The 18,886-nt window shown below is 39.7% G+C and overlaps 1 protein-coding gene across 1 annotated transcript in view; it reads left to right on the top strand.

Annotated features, from left to right (window-relative positions):
* WNT7A (Wnt family member 7A) overlaps positions 1-3,586 on the top strand; it is a 117,586-nt gene extending 114,000 nt beyond the window's left edge. Inside the window, exon 4 of the mRNA XM_069206395.1 lies at positions 1,867-3,586. Within this exon, the coding sequence (XP_069062496.1) occupies positions 1,867-2,346 (480 nt within the window). The 3' untranslated portion in view covers positions 2,347-3,586. The remainder of the gene's footprint in view (positions 1-1,866) is intronic.
* The last annotated feature ends 15,300 nt before the right edge of the window (positions 3,587-18,886 follow it).

Raw genomic sequence — 18,886 nt, 5'->3', positions numbered from 1 at the left:
GTTTGTTTTGTTCCGAGACCACACGACTACAATGATTGTGTTAGTGTCATTTTTAGATTGTTTTGTGGAAGCTTTCATTTATGCGATACACAGTGCTGTCATTTTTGATAAACGTGCTTGTTCTTTTTTATATAGTTTAGTTTAGTGCAACATGGATTAAAGAATCCAAGTTTTACTTTTGAAAGGTTTGATCTTTGTAGTTAATCAGGCGGAAATGCAGTATTTTGTTTTGCTGAGTTTAGAGGGCTGTGAGATCTGAAGCATTGTTTTCTTGCCGATTTGCATTCGTACAACGAAGCCAGATAATATTCAATATTCAGTTTGCTCCTGCAATGATGCACTTTCATCTAAATTTTCAACAAGTTTGGAATTCTAAAAAAATTAACGAAGAAACCTTGCAGCACTGCAATAGGTATCCCTTCCTGAGATGCGTAACCGTTATTTATTTGGAAACGCAGAAACATTTCCACATGAATAAGTGTAACGTATTAGTGAATTTACATTAAATAACGTTTTTGCTTCTTCATGGAAAACACTGTTTACTCATGGAGAAGCTCCCATTTTTACACATCTGTCAGTGTGGGTGGTAGTCCCACTCAGTGCTTAATTTGTAAATGAAAAGGTGCCGGTGCCCAAAGCCCTCCCTGAAACACGCGGCTGGTGCCGTTAAATGCACGAGCACAGAATACTGAGGCAGCGTATACCTGAAACGATCTCGGGCCTCTTCAATCCATACAAAGTAACTCCCCGCCCCTGCAGCTCACTCTTGCAGCTTTTTACTTTCTCCCTTTGTGACGCTTTTTCGTTTTTCTCTTCCTCCGTCTTTCCCACATGTGTCTTTTGCTCGCAGTAAATGCTTGAGGCAGAAGCATAAGCCCCGGCCCTCAAAAATAAGTGCCGGTGCCCCGCACCGGAAACAAAAAGCACAACTACGTGGATGCCCTCAGATATGATTGATTCTTTGTAGATGGGTTTCCAGAGCGGATGAGATACACTAAAAGAAATAATGTATCTCCCCAGATGAATTGAATTGACAAATGTGTGTTTTTTAATTCAGGGTGAGTGTAGGTGGACTGATGTCAATATAGGGCGATAGGGAGTAAGCTATATGAATGTTTGTTTTTTCACCAGTGCCTGGTACAGCATTGAAAATTACAATGTCACAAAAATAGTAGAAAAATAATAGTGAGCTGGTTGGGAAGCCAGGGCAGTGCATACCCCTCTAAATGCTAAGGGTAAGTTCCCTCACCTCTTGGAAGGATGCGTATTTGATATTAGAGCATGCTTGAAATATTATTACCAGATTATATTTTTTAGGTAAAATGTGAGAGAAGAACTGAAATTATTCAAGTCAAGTTAGGCCCTGAGTTAAGGGTGTGTGTGACATAACCTCTCCTTTTACTTCATAAAGACGTGTTAGTTTAATACATATTCGCTAATAGAGTGTACCTGCATCAGTCTTTTGAACAAATGACAAAACTTTACATAATCAAGAAGATGCCAAAAAACTGCTGATCATTTCACTTTTGTGGCATATCTGTAATTTTAATAACTTCATAGCTAGGGGGTTTTCTCTTCCCCTGAAAATCTAATATAAACCTTCATTTCTACTTCTTATACTTGAAAGGACATTTTTGCATATCACAAAACAAGCATATCTAAGACTTTCTGTTCACTTTTATTTTGGATGTTCTCTCTGTATTAGACTCATTAAAAACACTTGATATACGTGTATGTATTTATGGTCAATTAAATTTGTCAAGGAGGGCATCAAAAACGTTTATATGAATAGAACTTTAACTAGGAATAGTTTACAATCAATATTCAGTGTGTTAACTCTCTTGTGTGTTGTTCTGTTTATACCAGATCCTCGCGGAAAATCTGAGGCTGGAGTGCAAGTGCCATGGAGTTTCTGGATCTTGCACGACCAAGACTTGTTGGACGACTCTGCCAAAGTTCCGCGATCTGGGCTACATCCTAAAAGATAAGTATAACGAAGCAGTTCATGTTGAGCCAGTGAGAGCAAGCCGAAACAAGCGGCCAACCTTCCTGAAGATCAAGAAGCCTCTGTCTTACCTCAAACCCATGGATACTGACCTGGTATACATCGAGAAATCTCCAAACTACTGTGAAGAAGACCCTGTCACCGGTAGCGTGGGTACACAGGGTAGAATGTGCAACAAGACAGCACAGCACAACACCGGCTGCGACCTGATGTGTTGTGGTCGTGGGTACAACACGCACCAGTATTCGAGGGTGTGGAAGTGCAACTGCAAATTCCATTGGTGCTGCTATGTCAAGTGCAACACATGCAGTGAAAGGACAGAGGTGTTTACCTGTAAGTGAACCTACACCCTGGGAGGACAGACTTTGCTTCCCTGGGAATAACTCCATGACATTGCACATAATGTTAAGTGACCTGCCGCAACACTATGGTGAAGAACAGTGGCCTTCAAAAAGGAAAGCAGCACATGGATCCCTGTCCCTCAGTGTGTCTGTCCTTCTGTGAATTTGCATGTCATCCAAACAGGCAGACCAGACCACTACTGAACGTGATGTCAATGTGGGCACGATGATCAACTTGGGGAGTACAAATAACAACTGAGCAAAATACCTGAGTGTGGCACTTATATTTTGGAACTAGATGACTGAATATGCACCTACTCTCATTTAGGATGAAAAGAAAAAAAAAAGAGGTCAATAGTACCCGAGTGTGAATGTATGAACTACGCAAAGTGAGGTTTCTACGCTAGTGAAACGCTTTGGCCTTTCTTGCTGGTCCTCTCCCTCTGGCTCAGCCAAATGGCATGGAGCTGCTGCAGCTTTTATAGACACTGGATTTTCTTACGTTTTTTTTAATGTTCGGCTGTGTTTTTTTAAGTGCAGGGACTTGGAACAAGTGGGCATAATTATAACAATATTTAAGCATTGTATTTAGTTAAAACTAATGTTAATTTATTTAATGAAAAGACTCTATCAGCATTCAAAAGGTTCTGCAAAAACATAATTTGTTTGCTTGTCTGCAGAATAACCTTGATAGATTCAGCTAGGAAACACTGGAGCTGTATATAGTAGTGCTCATTCCAATCTTCTTCTGGTTGTAAAGTAATTTCATGCTGTATTCTGATCTTTAAAGTCAAGCAGTGATACAAATAGCCATGCATATTTATATAGATTTATATGTGTACACATGCAGACACACACACACACACAGTTGCTGCTTGTTGCTAATTGTCTGTAAATACGAAATAGCAGATATTTTCTGTGCCTGCGCTATATTTTGACTTAGGAAAGCAAGAGCATTTAAGAACATACTTAGGACATCAGTATGACACTCCAGACTAATCTCCACGTTTTGGAAAATGGACCATAAAATGAAAGAGTATATTTTGTAAGATACTATTTTTATATGAATATTTTATTTATACCATGTCTGCTTGTATCTCTCTATAGCATGTCCTGTTTTTCTAAACTCAAGAACACAATTTATCATTCTAAGGGTATTTAAAGGGGCCATCTGTTGAATGTTGTCACAATAGATCTCAAAACCCAAGCTGACTTCATCAAACAAAGGAATTTTCTGGAATGCCTGTTGTCTGTGATTATTGGAGGTGCAGGGCAGGGTAAAGAGAACTGTTTTTTTTTCTCTACATTTGACAGCCTCGTTCCAAATTATGGACGGCTGCCTAATCTGTTTGCACTGCTGTACCCAGGTGTAATTTTTGTGTATATGTGAAAAAGCTGGAAAATCTGTCTTGTAGATGAACGGGTTGGGAAGTGTGTGTTTGGATGCGCGTGCGTCCTTACGAGAGAGTGTCTGTGTGCCTGCATGCGTTTCTGTGTACACAAACTAGTTTTCCATGTACTACAATTAGCAGAACGTACAAAAGACACAGCGTCGGTGTTGTCACGCGGCCGGAATCCGTGACTGGCCTCCACTGGGTGCTTACTGGTCCCATTCTAAATGGGGAAACAGAACCTGCTTCCCATACCCGTCATCCGTTGAAACTCCGGCGGGGTGAATGACGAATGTGCTGTGTGTGCTGTCAGTTAAACCTTCATATTGTGCTACTGTCAAATCTGATGTTATCACTAGCAGGCTGTAGACTGTGACTGTACAAACTCGCATGCCACAGACGGCCTGATTCTCACAGATAACACACAGGCCTTGCACGTCAATATTAAAGAACTTCAGAGTCAATATGCGTTCCCTGTGATACACTATAGAGCAGTTAACACTGCACAGCTATTACTGGTAATTGTGTTTAGTGTAAATGTTCACATTTGCCCATGTAGTAGGCAGCGTTGTATCACATATAACACATCTGTATGTTATCTGAAAATGAACTGTAGTGTTTCTTTACCTTGCTTGAAGTATTGGGCCGTGCAATTCCACAACAATTTTTTGGTTGGAATTATGCTAATTGTGAGTGGTGGCAGTCATCCTTAAGTGCAGACACTATGTATGGAAACACCCTAGGCATTATGGGAGCATCCAGGGTGTTAAATATGCTCTAATTCTCCTGAACGTTTGTGGAAAGTCTAACACAGGTCAAATGAATCGTTTTTGAAGGCTGGTTTACTAGAGGAGACACAAGGTTGGTAGACGGTGAGGGTCCTGCAATCCTCTGGTAGCCAATGTTACTACACCAACACATCTCTCACCACATAATGCTGCTGGCAGCAAAAGGGCAAGAACCACAAACACAGGGTAAAAAAATACCACATGTGTAAGTTACTCCCTTGCAACGGTTTGGCTAATTCACAAAAAAAAAGAGGTTGAGATCATGGCATGCGTGATTCATTCTTTTACTCCCATTTGGATTATTCATTGTAGCAGATTGAAAATGCCACGTGTAAATAATCCTTCTACAGACATTTGGCTGATTCACAAAAACACTGAAAGTACCACTAGTTTAAGTAATCATTTTACCCACGTTCGCAGAATGCACCATAACAGGTTTGGAAATGCCACATGGTTAACATATCTTTTAAACCTGTTTAGCTAATTCACAAAAACAGGTTGAAATACCAGGTGTGTAAGTGACTCCTGTACACTAATTTGACTGATTTACAAAAATAATTTGAAAATTCCACAGACATAGGTTCCTTCTTTGGCTAAATCACACAATTTTCTTACTTGGACATGTGTAACCTATGCATTTTGTAAATCTTCCAGGTTCATGAATGTCATAAATAACTATGTACGCCAGTTTTCCTAACCTTAGATATAGTGTAGATAAAGAGAATCAGCACATTTCTGGAATCTAATTTTTGATTGACTTTTTATTTATTTGAACAAACTTTTTTCTTCGAATGTCCCCCCTTACAACAACCACTTAGATTGTAATTTTCAATTTTACACACAATGTGATGTTGCTTTAAACATTTCCTGTACCACTTACACTTTGATCATTCCAAGGTGCAAGTCAAGTGTGCGGAAATGACAACACATGTTTATCGCTACTACCTACAGTCTGCGGTAATATTCACGCACATGTAGGGACTATCTTGCCCAGCTCATATACCAACTCCATGAACGGATGGTGTGAAAAGCAAGTTAAATGCTATTAGTAGTCAAGGCAGTGTTGAGTAGTCAAAACAGGCAGATACCTTAAGCACTCCCTGTACCCAGTTCATGCTTTGTAAATAGGGAGTAAAACACATATATGTTTTCTTTGATACTTGATTTCAAGACCACGCTCTTTGAAATACATTTAATGAAGGAGGAAAGGAGCTAAGTAACTGGCAAAAAATTAACATAAAAAAGCATGATCAGCCTTTTTCAAGCTCATATATGTAAAATAATTATTTCACATATTAGGATAACAAAGTTCGTCCATGCTTGTTGTCACACACATACAGACACACACACACACACACACACACACACACACACACACACACACACACACATACACACATATATTCTATCAGCAACCTCCACAGAACTCCCGAAAATACTGGCACAGACCCCTGCTTCATGGAGTGAGGCATGCCAGTGGGACCTCATAAATTCTCTAATGTACGATAAAATAATCACATTTTGCTTTGGTTGCCGTTCTCCTTAACTCACTCTGAGGCTGTTATTCCAAATGGGTAGGTAAAGGTTGAGGTATTGATGCATCTTGTTAACTACCAACACCCTGGGAAGCAGTCTTTATTGATGCAGTGAATCCCTCCTATTATTCTGAGTTTCCTCAGAAAAAAGAAATTTCAGGTTGAGTTTTGTGTTTTCTGCACCAAATTCCACAGGTATCAGGAAACATGGCATGTCTTTCTCCTGGGAAAATTCTAGGGGTCGTCCTGCAGAAATTCGCTGAGGGAAAATTGCAGGGTATGATATTTACTAAAAAAGCTTGGAATTCCAATCCATTGATAACTAGGTCAGAAATTATCGGCCCACTCGTCATCAGTACTAAATGTGGCATACAATTTACATGGTTCATATATATTGCCTAAATTCTTAAATAGGAGGAGCCTTCTTCACAATAATTGGGTGAATTTTTTTTTTTATCTTTAGAAAAGAGATTTATGTTTAGAAAATCCAGTAACAATTGTCTGTGTATGTAGTAAAAGGGCTGTACCAACTTTTGATGTCAGTGCATTGCATTGACCTAAACTTCTAATGATGGTATCAGATGCTAAGCTGCTTTAAACATAGACGTGAACTTAAACGTATGAGCCACTGTGGTGTAATGCAGCTCAACAGTCTACGATCCTAAATGTCTAGGAGAGGGGTACATTCTGAATCTGGAGTTAATTGGCCATGTCTGTTCGCAAATGTGCCTGAAAGGAACAGGGGAATAAAGGCTAGAAAGAAAAGGATTTATGTTTTCTCAGATACGTTTTATTCAAACAGTTTGTTCTTTGTTGTCTGGGCGACTAGCTCTGTTTTTCTTGTGGAAGAACCCCACAATGGACGAGCACCACTTACAATCGTACCCCACATCTCATTAGAATGTGCGGTCTTCCTTGCTTTCCGCCAATAATGTCTCTAACAATATGAATTACAAAACTCTGAAGCTAGAAATATATCGCGGTGACACAGGAACAAAACGAAACCATTTAAAATCCACATAGGCCACATTTTCCGCAAGTGTAGGCCCAGTTTATTTTGCATGTCTCCTTGCATGACCTATTGTCAAGGCGCATTTTTAGTAAATCCGGACGTTTAAAAACTGCTAAATTACAATTGCATTATTCAGAATAAAAATTCTAAAGCTGGAAAGTGAGTGCCTTGATGCCAGTGACCGAGAGCACTTTAGGTAAAAAAAAAAACCTCATCAGTGAGTTTGAGTTTTCTTTGCTATGTTTGGATAAACTTCATTAAGACACATCTATCAACAGCAACAATTAAAGAGAGAATTCCTTTAAACTTAGACTCATTTGGTAAATGCAGGGTTACCGAAAACTTGCAAAATAAATTAGTAGAATAACAAACTTAACTATTGCTTTACTGTGAAGCAATACATTTTCCACCTACAAGGACTGCACAACACGTTTAAGACTTATTTTGCAAGCTCGCTGCACCAGTGTTGTGAAGGCAGCTGTGCGCCCTCATGAAACAAGGGGAGCGCCGACAAATCACGGCAAAGGACCGTCAACATTCGAGATCATATCATCTTCACCACCACATAGCATGGGAAGAATTTGTGTTTTGTTAACATCAAAGAGCAGAGACCCCTATCGCCTCTCTACCTGTATGTGGAGACCTCAAACGCCGAGGATTGATCTCCTCTACTTGTTGTGATGTTATTTACCTTTGATACTTGACGCCATCACATGTTGTCCTTTACAAGTGTGAAGCTTGTAGTACCGAGGAGTGTGTTAAACTTTTATAAAGACATACTGATGATGTTACATCCCGCATAGTCTGTGAACTAATTTCCTAGTAATTGATCATCACAAAGTGATGTTTGTAATTTACAGCTGCGTTCGAGAAACTCCCAGGTGCATTCTGATTGATATGTATTTATATATATATATATATATATATATATATATATATATATATATATATATATATATATATATATGTGTCAGTTTTTTCCTTTTAGCATGAACCATGCCCAGAGGGTGTTATAACACTACTCATAGAGATCACAGATTTCACAATATACTGTAACGCATATAAAATTTGATCAAAAGCTAATCAAGTGGTTCGATCCAGACAGGAATGTGAATAAATTACTCAAACTAAGATAAGCACAGAAAATGACATGATAATTTGTAGCAGATAAAAATACAATTTAGTGTACCCACAAGTTTTTAAAGTGATTTGCAATGCAATTGTGTCCTCACTGAAGCATAGGAGGAATAGAGTTTTGAATTTGGGATCCAAATCCTCATAACTATAGGGTAACTGTACATTGTTTGAGGTGAAAACGGTTCCCAGGCGCAGTGTTTCAGTGCTGTTGAGTGACATTTGAGCCTAGAGGTGGTCAAGTTTGGCATCCAGGTAGTGATGGGAGTCAATGATTATTATTTGAATGAATAATGGATGATGCCATCTATTTCTCCAACATTTATTGATTGAAGTGAATTTCGGTATCAAAAGGGGTTACATTTGGGTACAACCAACGAAACATACATTCTTTGTGAAGAGCATTCTAAATTATTCATTGTGCATTGGACTAGGACTCACCAGCATTTATTAGTTTACAACATAACTCACTGACACATGTGGGAGCACACAGTTGCAATACATAATCAAAGGCAGGACAGTATTAATAACCAGGGGAGAAGAAAAATGTAAGAACAAAATAACATTGGCAGAAAAAAGCATCTTACAATAATGATGTAGAAAACGTTTTATGACTTTTCCAATTGACCCTTCTTCCTAATAAGGAACTTGTGGGTACGGTGAGTTGCATGGTGAGAGATGGGCTGTGGGCTGACATGGGAAATGGGTTGAGCATCACAAGCAGAGGAATAACTTGTTGTGTGTGTGAGTGGAATGGAGACTTTGAAACGGTTTTGGATGATACAGTTGGCAATGAAGCAGTAGGTTGACTCAAAAGTGGATGACTCATTTGAGTGACATTTATATACAGCTATACCTCACTAATGAGGGCAAACAAGTCTCATACTGCCTTGGGGTGCTTGAGTTCTATCTAGAAGAGACCTACTGGAGCAGGAAGAAGGATTATTTGCATATAGCTGGTCTCTGAATCTACATGGAGGTTAAAACAATTATGGGCTGAAACGTGGCCAAAGCAATTAGCAGAGGCTGATATGATACGTTTGCAAACATTCCATCCTTCACCCTTGTGTTTGCACACTTACAAACTGTACAGGGTTGCTGGTTCATGGTTAATGTCACCAGGCATTATTGCACCGAGTGGGAAAGAGAAAACATTCAGGAAGGGTCAGGGAATGTGAAAAATGATGCCCAAAAGCAAGAATTAGTAATATTTACCAGTTTTAACCCGTAGAAATGAACTTGGTCTTTCACCAACAATAATTTCACTGGATAAAAGTATACCTTTTCCCACTAGTAATATTAAAAATGTTCAAAAATCATAACAAATAGGTGCCAATGTTTACTTTTGTGAAACATCCACATAATCTAATATGTCATATTTGTTCGGAAGTTACATGTACGAACAGAGTTTGAATAGTTTGTTAAAGTTTATAAATACCTTATTTAACTTTAAAATCTTTGTTGTGTATTTTCTTTAAGTCTAAGATAGCTAAAGCATTTGTTTGTATAGACAGGATTTGTAACGTTTGTGACAGGTGTGACCAATCTTCAAAATGTATGATTCTTTAGAGACTTCTAAATTATAACTAATCATTAGAAAAGAGAGTTTTATCTTTGCAGCAGTAGCTAATATTTCCTGAAAAATGTGAAAATGATTTTCTGATTATATAGTAAGAACGTCTTACATTTTAAAGGTTATATAAATTTACTTTAAAAGTTTAAGCTTCAAAGAACAATTACATGATCTGAAAATGCAACCATTTTTAAGTGAATACATAGGGATTTACATACAGAACCCACAGAAAAAGTGCAGGTAACATAAAAGTATAAGAAGAAGAGATATGCTATGTATAGATAAAATTCAGAGACTTTCTATAGCTGTAGAATCAGGAAGACAAAACAGGCAGTTCATCATTAGATTGCATCATAAAGTCAAGCAAATCTTCTTCTCTGGACATGACTGGAGAGTTCTTGGTTTATTGAAGCTGTGGCTTTCGAGGGTAACTTACAACTTGGTAAATGCAGCAACATATGTATAGCCTTTAGCAGGATGCAATAGTGGCAAGGCTTCCAGTTTCTTTAAAAAATAGGGCATTGAGGGTCTGATTATATTAGGACTAAAGACACCACAATTTCATCAAATTCCTTAAAATAGATATTCTCACTTAGATCACATAGATTATGCTAGTTTAGACTAGATCCAGGAGGAACAAATACCTTTCAGATTTTCAAGACATCCATGTAAGATACATTCAAATACAATTCATTTAGATTGAACTCATAAACAAAGTCTGTGTTTACCCTGAAAATCTGGTATTGATCTGGCCCACCACTTTCATTGAGGCTGTGACAAGATTAACTATTCTCCCCTAAACAATTATAAATAGCTGGAAAAAGATTTAATAGTAACTGCAGATACAGAAAAGAACACATTATAGCCAAAAGAAAATTGTGCTGATTTAGATTCAAAATCATTGCTGTAAGCAAATATTACTTACCAATGTAGGCTGGCACATAGTTATTGCAATAGTCTATACCAGGAATTGGTTATTAAATTCATCACTAGAAAAGAGAGTAAGAGTTCAAAATCATTTTTTTTTAATTTACAAATCCCTGACCAACCTACATTCTTTCTGCAAACGTTGTTTGAAGAGTGTTTCTAGATCCACTAAAGACTACAGTGAACTACTTAAGCCTTGATAAAAGGTTACTCAGTCTTACTGAGAGTAGAAGGCTGTGTTGAGCACTCAGAGCAAGTGCGTCCTGCCAAGACATACTCATAGCCCAGAATCAGCTCACAAACCAATAGTTAGCATATTACTGATTCACCGACAAAAACATATACTTGCATTTAAATTATCACTATTAATAAGGTGTGTTATGTAAGACTCTCTTTCCCTGGTTGATACTAATGAGTGGTGAAGTATTCAGTATTCAGATTCTGCTGGTAGCACCACCAAATACACCTGTCTACTCAACATAATATTGCTCTCCTCATGCAATAAATTTTTGCTTTTTCTTCTTATTTTTGGTTGCTATTCTTGTTCTCATTAGTGCCTTTTAATTGTATACTTGACATATTTAGCTTGATAAAATATTTGTCAAGATGGCTGTTGCAAGTATGAACCAGCCTCCTCCATTCCTGGGTGAGATTAGTGAACCAGTCATACTGTGGTAAGCATGGGAAAAAATGTTTGAATTTTTTCTAATAGTGATTGGGGGCAAGAAATTTTCATCATTGAGAAAGAAACACATACTTTTACATACCATTTGTATCCAAGGCAGGAAAGTGTATGAAAACTTAACAGACACCGAAAGTAAATCTGATGGTGAAGAGAATCAAGGAGATGTTATGTAACTACTTTACACAAGTTAGAAAAACATTTTGGACATAAAGTGAATATAGTATTAGAAAGATATATTTTTTGCAGAATGCAGGGAAAGAATGAAAATGTATCGTCTTACTTGCTGTTTTGAGAGGCATGGCAAATATGTGTGATTTTAGCCCTTTGTGTGACTCTCTTATTAGGGATCAATTAGCCCATTGTACAAATAATTCCAAGATCCAGGAAAATTTATTGACTGGCAACCCAGACTTAAAAACTGCCATTGAAATTGCCAAAAGGTTTGAACACACTGCAGAGTGTATTAAAAAAATGAAGCAAGGGAATATTACTGGCATAGTACATGTAATAAAAAACAAATCAATACTGAATCACAAGGAGGTGATCGTGAGAAAGTCATTGACCTCTCTTCTAAGAAGAAAACTGACGAAGATAGAAAAGAAAGATTGAAGCGTTTCCTTTGTGGAAACTATAACCACTTAGTCAACAACTCAAATATAGTTTCGGGGAGCTATAACAAAGCACTGATACCCTAGTAGGCTTGATCACTATGCAGATTACCTTTAAGGGTTTCAAAACAGCTGAGAAAGTTTATCAACCAATTGTGGATCAAACTTGTAAGGTTTGACTCATCATAAAAAATCTGGAATAAAACTAGATCCCAACAGGCGGAACCAGTCCATTTTGAAGGGGGAGAATGCACCCTGAATGCATTGTGTGATCAATATCCGGAGGTATTCACAGATCAATTAAGTCATCTGAAGCAATTTCAATATTAATTTAAAGTGAAGAAAAACGCAAAGCCGGTGATACAGAAAGTAAGATCTATACCTCACCTTATGCAAGAACCACTTAAACAAGAGCTCAACTGCTTGGTTTCTCATGTCATTATTAAACCCATTGAAAGTTCTCTATGGAACTGAAAAAAAAAAAGAAAGGGTAGAAGAACATGGCCTACAAGATGCTGGATGGTTAATTTTAAAACACAAGTAGACAATAACTTCAATATTCAGTCTCTGTTATGTTGCCTCTTTGACCATTCAGAAAACAACACTTTTTAGGAGGCTCAGGTTTTGTCTGGTAGAATATTGTGGTAAGGATGAAGATGTGGAAACATAGTGTGGTGGAAATCAGGAGATGTACTAACACTCTCTAATTGCGAGGTTGTAGATGAGTTCAGAATGTAAATTAGCAGATGCAACCAGCACCTGAACCCTAGAGCAATGTTTTTGGCATGCCATCATGGGAAACGTCTCTTTCAACAGGTTATGTGATGACTGATCATGCATAGAAATATATTTTGTCTTGTTAAACTTTATCTTTTGTTATGTGAGTCAATTGTTTTTGATGGTAAACATAGAAATGGCATGAATGGTGCCTGAATGTCTTAGAAACAGAGGACAGTCTTGTGAAACATACATTGAAGATGAGGAAAATGTGCCAATCTTTCTGAGTGTAGAAGAATGTTTGAGTGGCAAGGCTTAATGGAAAGCTGTTAACGTAGGGGCAGTTCAGCAGCTGTGTAGGGGAGTTACATAACCAAAAAATGTTACAAAATGTATTGTACATTCTGTTTTGATCAGCTAAAATCACTCCAAGATCCCTGACAGCTGTTGATAAATGCCTAATTTGTAAACATCTATTTTTTCCACAAAGGAATACATTTAAACCACTCGCCTACTTTACTTCATACCATCACAATGTTTTCAGTATTATAGTGATACTGAGGAATTTATTTGAACTGTACTTGAGTATGGAAAATGTTATCATAGTTTAACCATCATGAAATCATACATGTCCTGACAAAAAGATCTTCCAAAGATCACTTGTATTTTTAAACATCCAGAGAGGTAGAATCAATTATTGTGGCTACAAGATTTGTATAATCTAATTAATGAGTGAGGAGAAAATCATAATCAAATGTACATTTTCAAGCCTGTTTTTGGGATTCAACATTATATTCATAAGTTTGAAGGTGCACCATTGAAATATAAGACACAATAATCAGCAGGATTTTGGAAGATACAATTTTTCCTTACTCAAATTGATTTCATGATGTTAATCTAATTTACAACTGCTTCGAAGAAGCAGTTTCTACGGGTAAGCTGCACCTAAGCAAGACATTCTTATGGCTTGATAATGGTTTTCCTTAGTTGATCTTTAAAATGAAAAGAAGCTCACATCCTGGGATGCCACATGTGGGCCAAGTGCACCACAAGGGAAGTGCTGATTGTATGCCCAGTTCACAAAGTGCTTAATTGCAAATGTTGTTTACTCAAGAACATTCAGGAATGATCACAACTAAGTTTGTAATAGACCACACCTGCTTACAGAATAAAGTATGTGAATCAGGCCATCTCCTTTAAAGGACAAAAGATGTAATTATGGCAAGTCTCTTTTCACTTCTACCTGTAGCTCCCAGCATCTCAGAAACATGATAGCATTATTGAGGGTTTCAAGAAACTGAGAAAAAGATCAGTCACTTAATAATCCAAATATTTTTGTCACATAGGGCCTCATTATGACTTTAGCGGTCTGACAGTAAGACCGCCGCAATGGCGGCTGCCAAAAGACTGCCATGTTGGCAGTCATCTGACCGCCATATTAAGAGTTACACTGTGAAGTCTTCGGTCAGAAAAGAGGTAGCTCCACCACAAGCACCACAAGGCCGCCAATAATCCTCCCATCATATTATGATGCACAAATCACTGCAGCAGTTGTTCCATGGCGGAAAACCATTGGCGTGAGAACCACAGCCGTCTGAAATCACATCAAACTGAACACAACACCACTTTGGATAGTTCGAATATCCCACACCTGACACACATCCACACACTTAACACACCTATACACTCCATTACATAACACACCCCTACACAACCCTCACTCCTTTGCAACCAGAACACCACACACAGCCACAGAGGAGGAATTACCATCACAGATTTTCTAAGACAACTTTTGTCACCTATACACATTTCACCTTGCAAACATCACACACATACACAACAACCATCACCCACTCACATCACAGCACCTACACCTCATCACTTACCTTTTGTTCAATATTTTATTTTAAACACTACCTAACCATCTTTATCCCACCTACCATGCCCCCACAAAAACACTCACGTTTCACTGATGTTGAGTTGAGGGTCTTGGTGGATGAAATTGTCAGGGTAGAGCCACACCTCTTCGAAGAACAGGTCCAGCAAACATCAATAGCCAGGCAAATGGAGTTGTGGCAAAGAATAGTTGACAGGGTCAAATCTGTAGGCAGCCATCCATGCACAAGGGAGGACATCATGAAGAGGTGGAACGACCTAAGGAAAAAGGTATGTTTCATGGCCACCAGGCACCAGCTGGCGATCCTCAAGACTGGTGGTGGGCCCCTACCTCCTCCTCCTACTTTCACATCTTGGGAGGAGAAGGTCTTGAACATCCTGCATCCTGAGGGCTTGACAGGAATAGCTGGGGGAGTTGGGTCTGGTAGGTCCCAGCAACACTAAGTCACCCATTTGTTTTGTCCTGCATGATCACTCACCATCTTTTCCCCACCTCAATTAACAAACCACCCATCACTCCTCTGTCCAAATGTCCCAATATCCCTCTCTGGCATCCCACATGTCCAGTAAACTCACCTGGCTCCACAGCTCTTGGGAATTTGAAGTACTAGAAACTGATAGCACCACAAGTCCCAGAAGGCAATATTCCACCATTAAGAAAACATGAACAGTGTATTAAATGTGAGATGTTATGCATGTGAAACTAACTACCTATCTAACACATCATGACTGTTCCACTGTGAAACAGTGCATGGCAATGACAGCAATGCAATGGCCCACTCCAACTATCATTACAATCCAAACACGGCTACAGATGAGTACCCCATCAAACTGCCCTTAGAAAGAAATGCCAAAAATGGAACTGACTTACCTGTGGGGGAACTATAGATGCCAAAGTGGACGCACATGCAGTACATTCAGATAGAGGTCAATGTCAATTGCTTACTCTCATACTGTGTCCCAACTCTGACACTATTCTGCATTGTGCAGCTTTTTGTGCCATATATCATGCCACACACTTCACTAGGCAACAAATGATAACACCCATGTCAATAGTCAGACAATATAAGAGGTTATCAGTAGTCTTGTAACTACCAACATAGTTTAACATCTTTGAGCATGGTGTACAGTATTGAAATTGCAGAGCCTCATGTTGTACTAAGTAAGATTTGGCAGCAGCTGTCATTGTCATTTCTGGGGATCATGTTAGGGCACTGTGTGCATTTCACACAACTTTACTAATACTCAAACTGAAACATCACTCGTGTATCACTTATAGCAACTCTGTGTTCCAGTTCTTCCACAGGTAACCTTGTCATTGTCACCATGGAGAGAATACCAGAGACTGCCACTACCCCTCTGGATGAAGGCCCCAGTGAGGACAACACCCCTGGATGGGTGTACACTAAGGAGGAAGCTGGCCCATCAGGGACACCTGGTCAGCCAACAACTGTCAGCCTCACCCTGCCCACATTGACTCCACCCAGCCCTGTTGCACCCACATCACAGGCAACCATTCACCCCCAAACTTGTGTCCCAAGCACTGTTTCTACCATTGTGTGCCCCCCAGTACGGGTACTTGAGTCTCCTCTTGTCACCCCTGACAATGATGGTCCTGCCACCAGTGGGAATGGGCACACTGTGTTAAGGGCACAGGCATGTGGTGGTAGGGTTCGTAGGCGGGATGGTGTGTGCCAGAGGATTGGGGCTCAAAGGGACAATACTGACTAGGAAGCCATCTTCCAAGTCTTGGGAGCCTACCAAAATCCCTAAGGCATGATGGGCCTGTTAGTCCCCATGATGGAAGAAATCCGACAGCTGCAGAGGGACAGCCACCAAGAAGTCACACAGCACTGGCAGGCACAAAATGCCATCCCGGCTTCCATTGCTGGGGTGCTGAGGGACATTAACACTACCCTGAGTAGGTCTGCCACACAACATCAGGCCAATTCCACTGGTAATGCCTCTTCTGATCTTTCAAAATCTTCGGTTGCTGGTGGAATGGAGGCCCTGCCAGGGTAAGGACATGCCTCAGACACCCCACCCTCTGTAGCAGAGGAACCCCCCCCACCCAGCAAAAGTGGACATCAACCCAGACACCCAGGAGGAGCAGATGCCAAGACCAAACCCACTGCCAGGAAGTGAACCTCTCCTGATTTGTTCTCCTTGTGTGCCACAGTTACACCCTGTTGACTGTTCTAAAACATAACTCCTTTTTCCTATGGTGCAAGGACACTGGACTTGTGTTTCCAAATGGTGTAGCAACTGCCCTGATGATTTCAGCCACCGTGACGGAACAATTCACTGTTTACTTTGTGTTATTTCTGTTTCAATTCACACATATTGTTTTACACTCCCCAATAAATACAACTTAAAAACAGGTTCTGTGTAAGTGTCATTGATCAACCATCTACAATTGTCATGTGTGACAAACCTGTTATCAATATGTCCTTCTGTATTGTGCAATCTTTGTTATGGACATCACATGTGTACTGTATCACCAGGAGACTCTTTATATTGGGATTGTAACATAGACATAAGCCAAAACAGCTGTAATGGACATCTCCAGACATTTATTTCTAGATTTGCAAACAACAGATAGAGTAGCATTGGTAGTGACATCAAATTGTCAGATGAGGTGTCACAAACTACTAACCAACAGGTTACAGAAGTTAGGGGCATGTCCGTCTTCCTACAAACCTGGAGCTATACATATTGGTCCTTTGTATCACCAGGCGAAGCCTTTTTACATACCCCTACCTTAGCTTCCTAATAATCATTCCCCATGATACAGAAAGAGATCAGTACTGATGTCCCAGTCCTGGAACCTTTCACCTACCATGGTCACGTACCTGTAGGCATGTCACTAACCTATGTCAGTCCACAGAGACATGCACATTGGTCTGCAAATAGTAACACACTGACAGCTATGTTCAAGGTAGGTCACATACAACAGAAACCACTATGATGATAGAGGGTATGGTTCAACATTTTCAGATGTGTCAGGCACCTATGGACACACACATGACACCATTTGACTACCCCCAGTAGCAAACAGGTTTTCTTGGGGGGAAAACAAATTTCCACACCAGTGTCCTGACTGCCTGGACATATTAGTTACAGTCCACATACTCATGCCTTTCAGTACCTGGTTTCATCTATGTCCACATCTCATTTCTGCTTGCATTTCCCCTTCTACCTCTAACACTGTCAATGACTTGCCAGTGATGAAAAGGCACACAGAAACTCAGCAAATCTGTGATTGACAGAGATAAGGGATAGGACATATCTGTAAACAAACACCAATTCTGACAATTCATTTGTACAAGTGTGCCTTTGCTTGTACAGTAACATTTCAGGAGACTGTATGCTACAATGTACTGTACACAATACTAACTTACAATCTGCATGCATACCTGACTCATTGGCATTGGAGCTAACTAAGATCTCACAGATGATGGTAAATAGAAGGTGACATGCCAGCCATCAATTGTAGGTCACAACATGAAATCTCACTTCTAAGAAGACACCGCATACCTTGAGTCAGTTGAAGTAATGATTGATGAGATATGCCCTGAAGTCTCCTGCTTCATCTTCATCTGGAACATCCTCATTTGGCAAATCTGCGTTTCCACCCACAGGTTCTGCTGGCTCCTCCTCATCTTGTATGAATGGTATCTGACGTCTCAGGGCAAGGTTGTGGAGTATGCAGCAGGCAACATTTATTTGACATACCTTGTTGAGTGAGTAGAGGAGGGTTCCTCCAGCTATGTCCAGGCAGCGAAATCTTGCCTTCGGGAGCCCAAAAGTCCACTCCACGGCACGCCCTGTCCTTCCATGGGCCTTATTGTAGCAGACTTCCACTGGCGTGGTTGGGTACCTAACTGGTGTCAACAACCAAGGCTGGTTTGGGTAGCAAGAGTCCCCTGTAAGGAACAGTTACAACACCACAAACATATATCTTGGACATGCACATTTATGATAGCACAAGATAAACTTTGCAAAAATATGTCAAATGTGACTTACCAACCACTCAGGCCCTCTCTGTGCAGAATTGTGTCATCAGCAGTGGGATATTGCAGTTCGGCATGATGAAGGAGTCATGGAGTGATCCTGGATACTTTCCACAGACTTGTGAAATTTACTGGTCTACCAAGCACATCACTTGGACGTTTTTGTAGTGGTTTTTCTGGTTCCTGTATACCTGTTCACTGGCCCTGGGGGGAACCAAAGCTACATGGGTGCCATCTATGGCTCCAACCACATGTGGAATG

Source organism: Pleurodeles waltl, chromosome 9 (genome assembly GCF_031143425.1).
Source record: "Pleurodeles waltl isolate 20211129_DDA chromosome 9, aPleWal1.hap1.20221129, whole genome shotgun sequence".
NCBI classification, from domain to species: domain Eukaryota; kingdom Metazoa; phylum Chordata; class Amphibia; order Caudata; family Salamandridae; genus Pleurodeles; species Pleurodeles waltl.
This window is presented reverse-complemented; position numbering and strand designations above follow the sequence as displayed.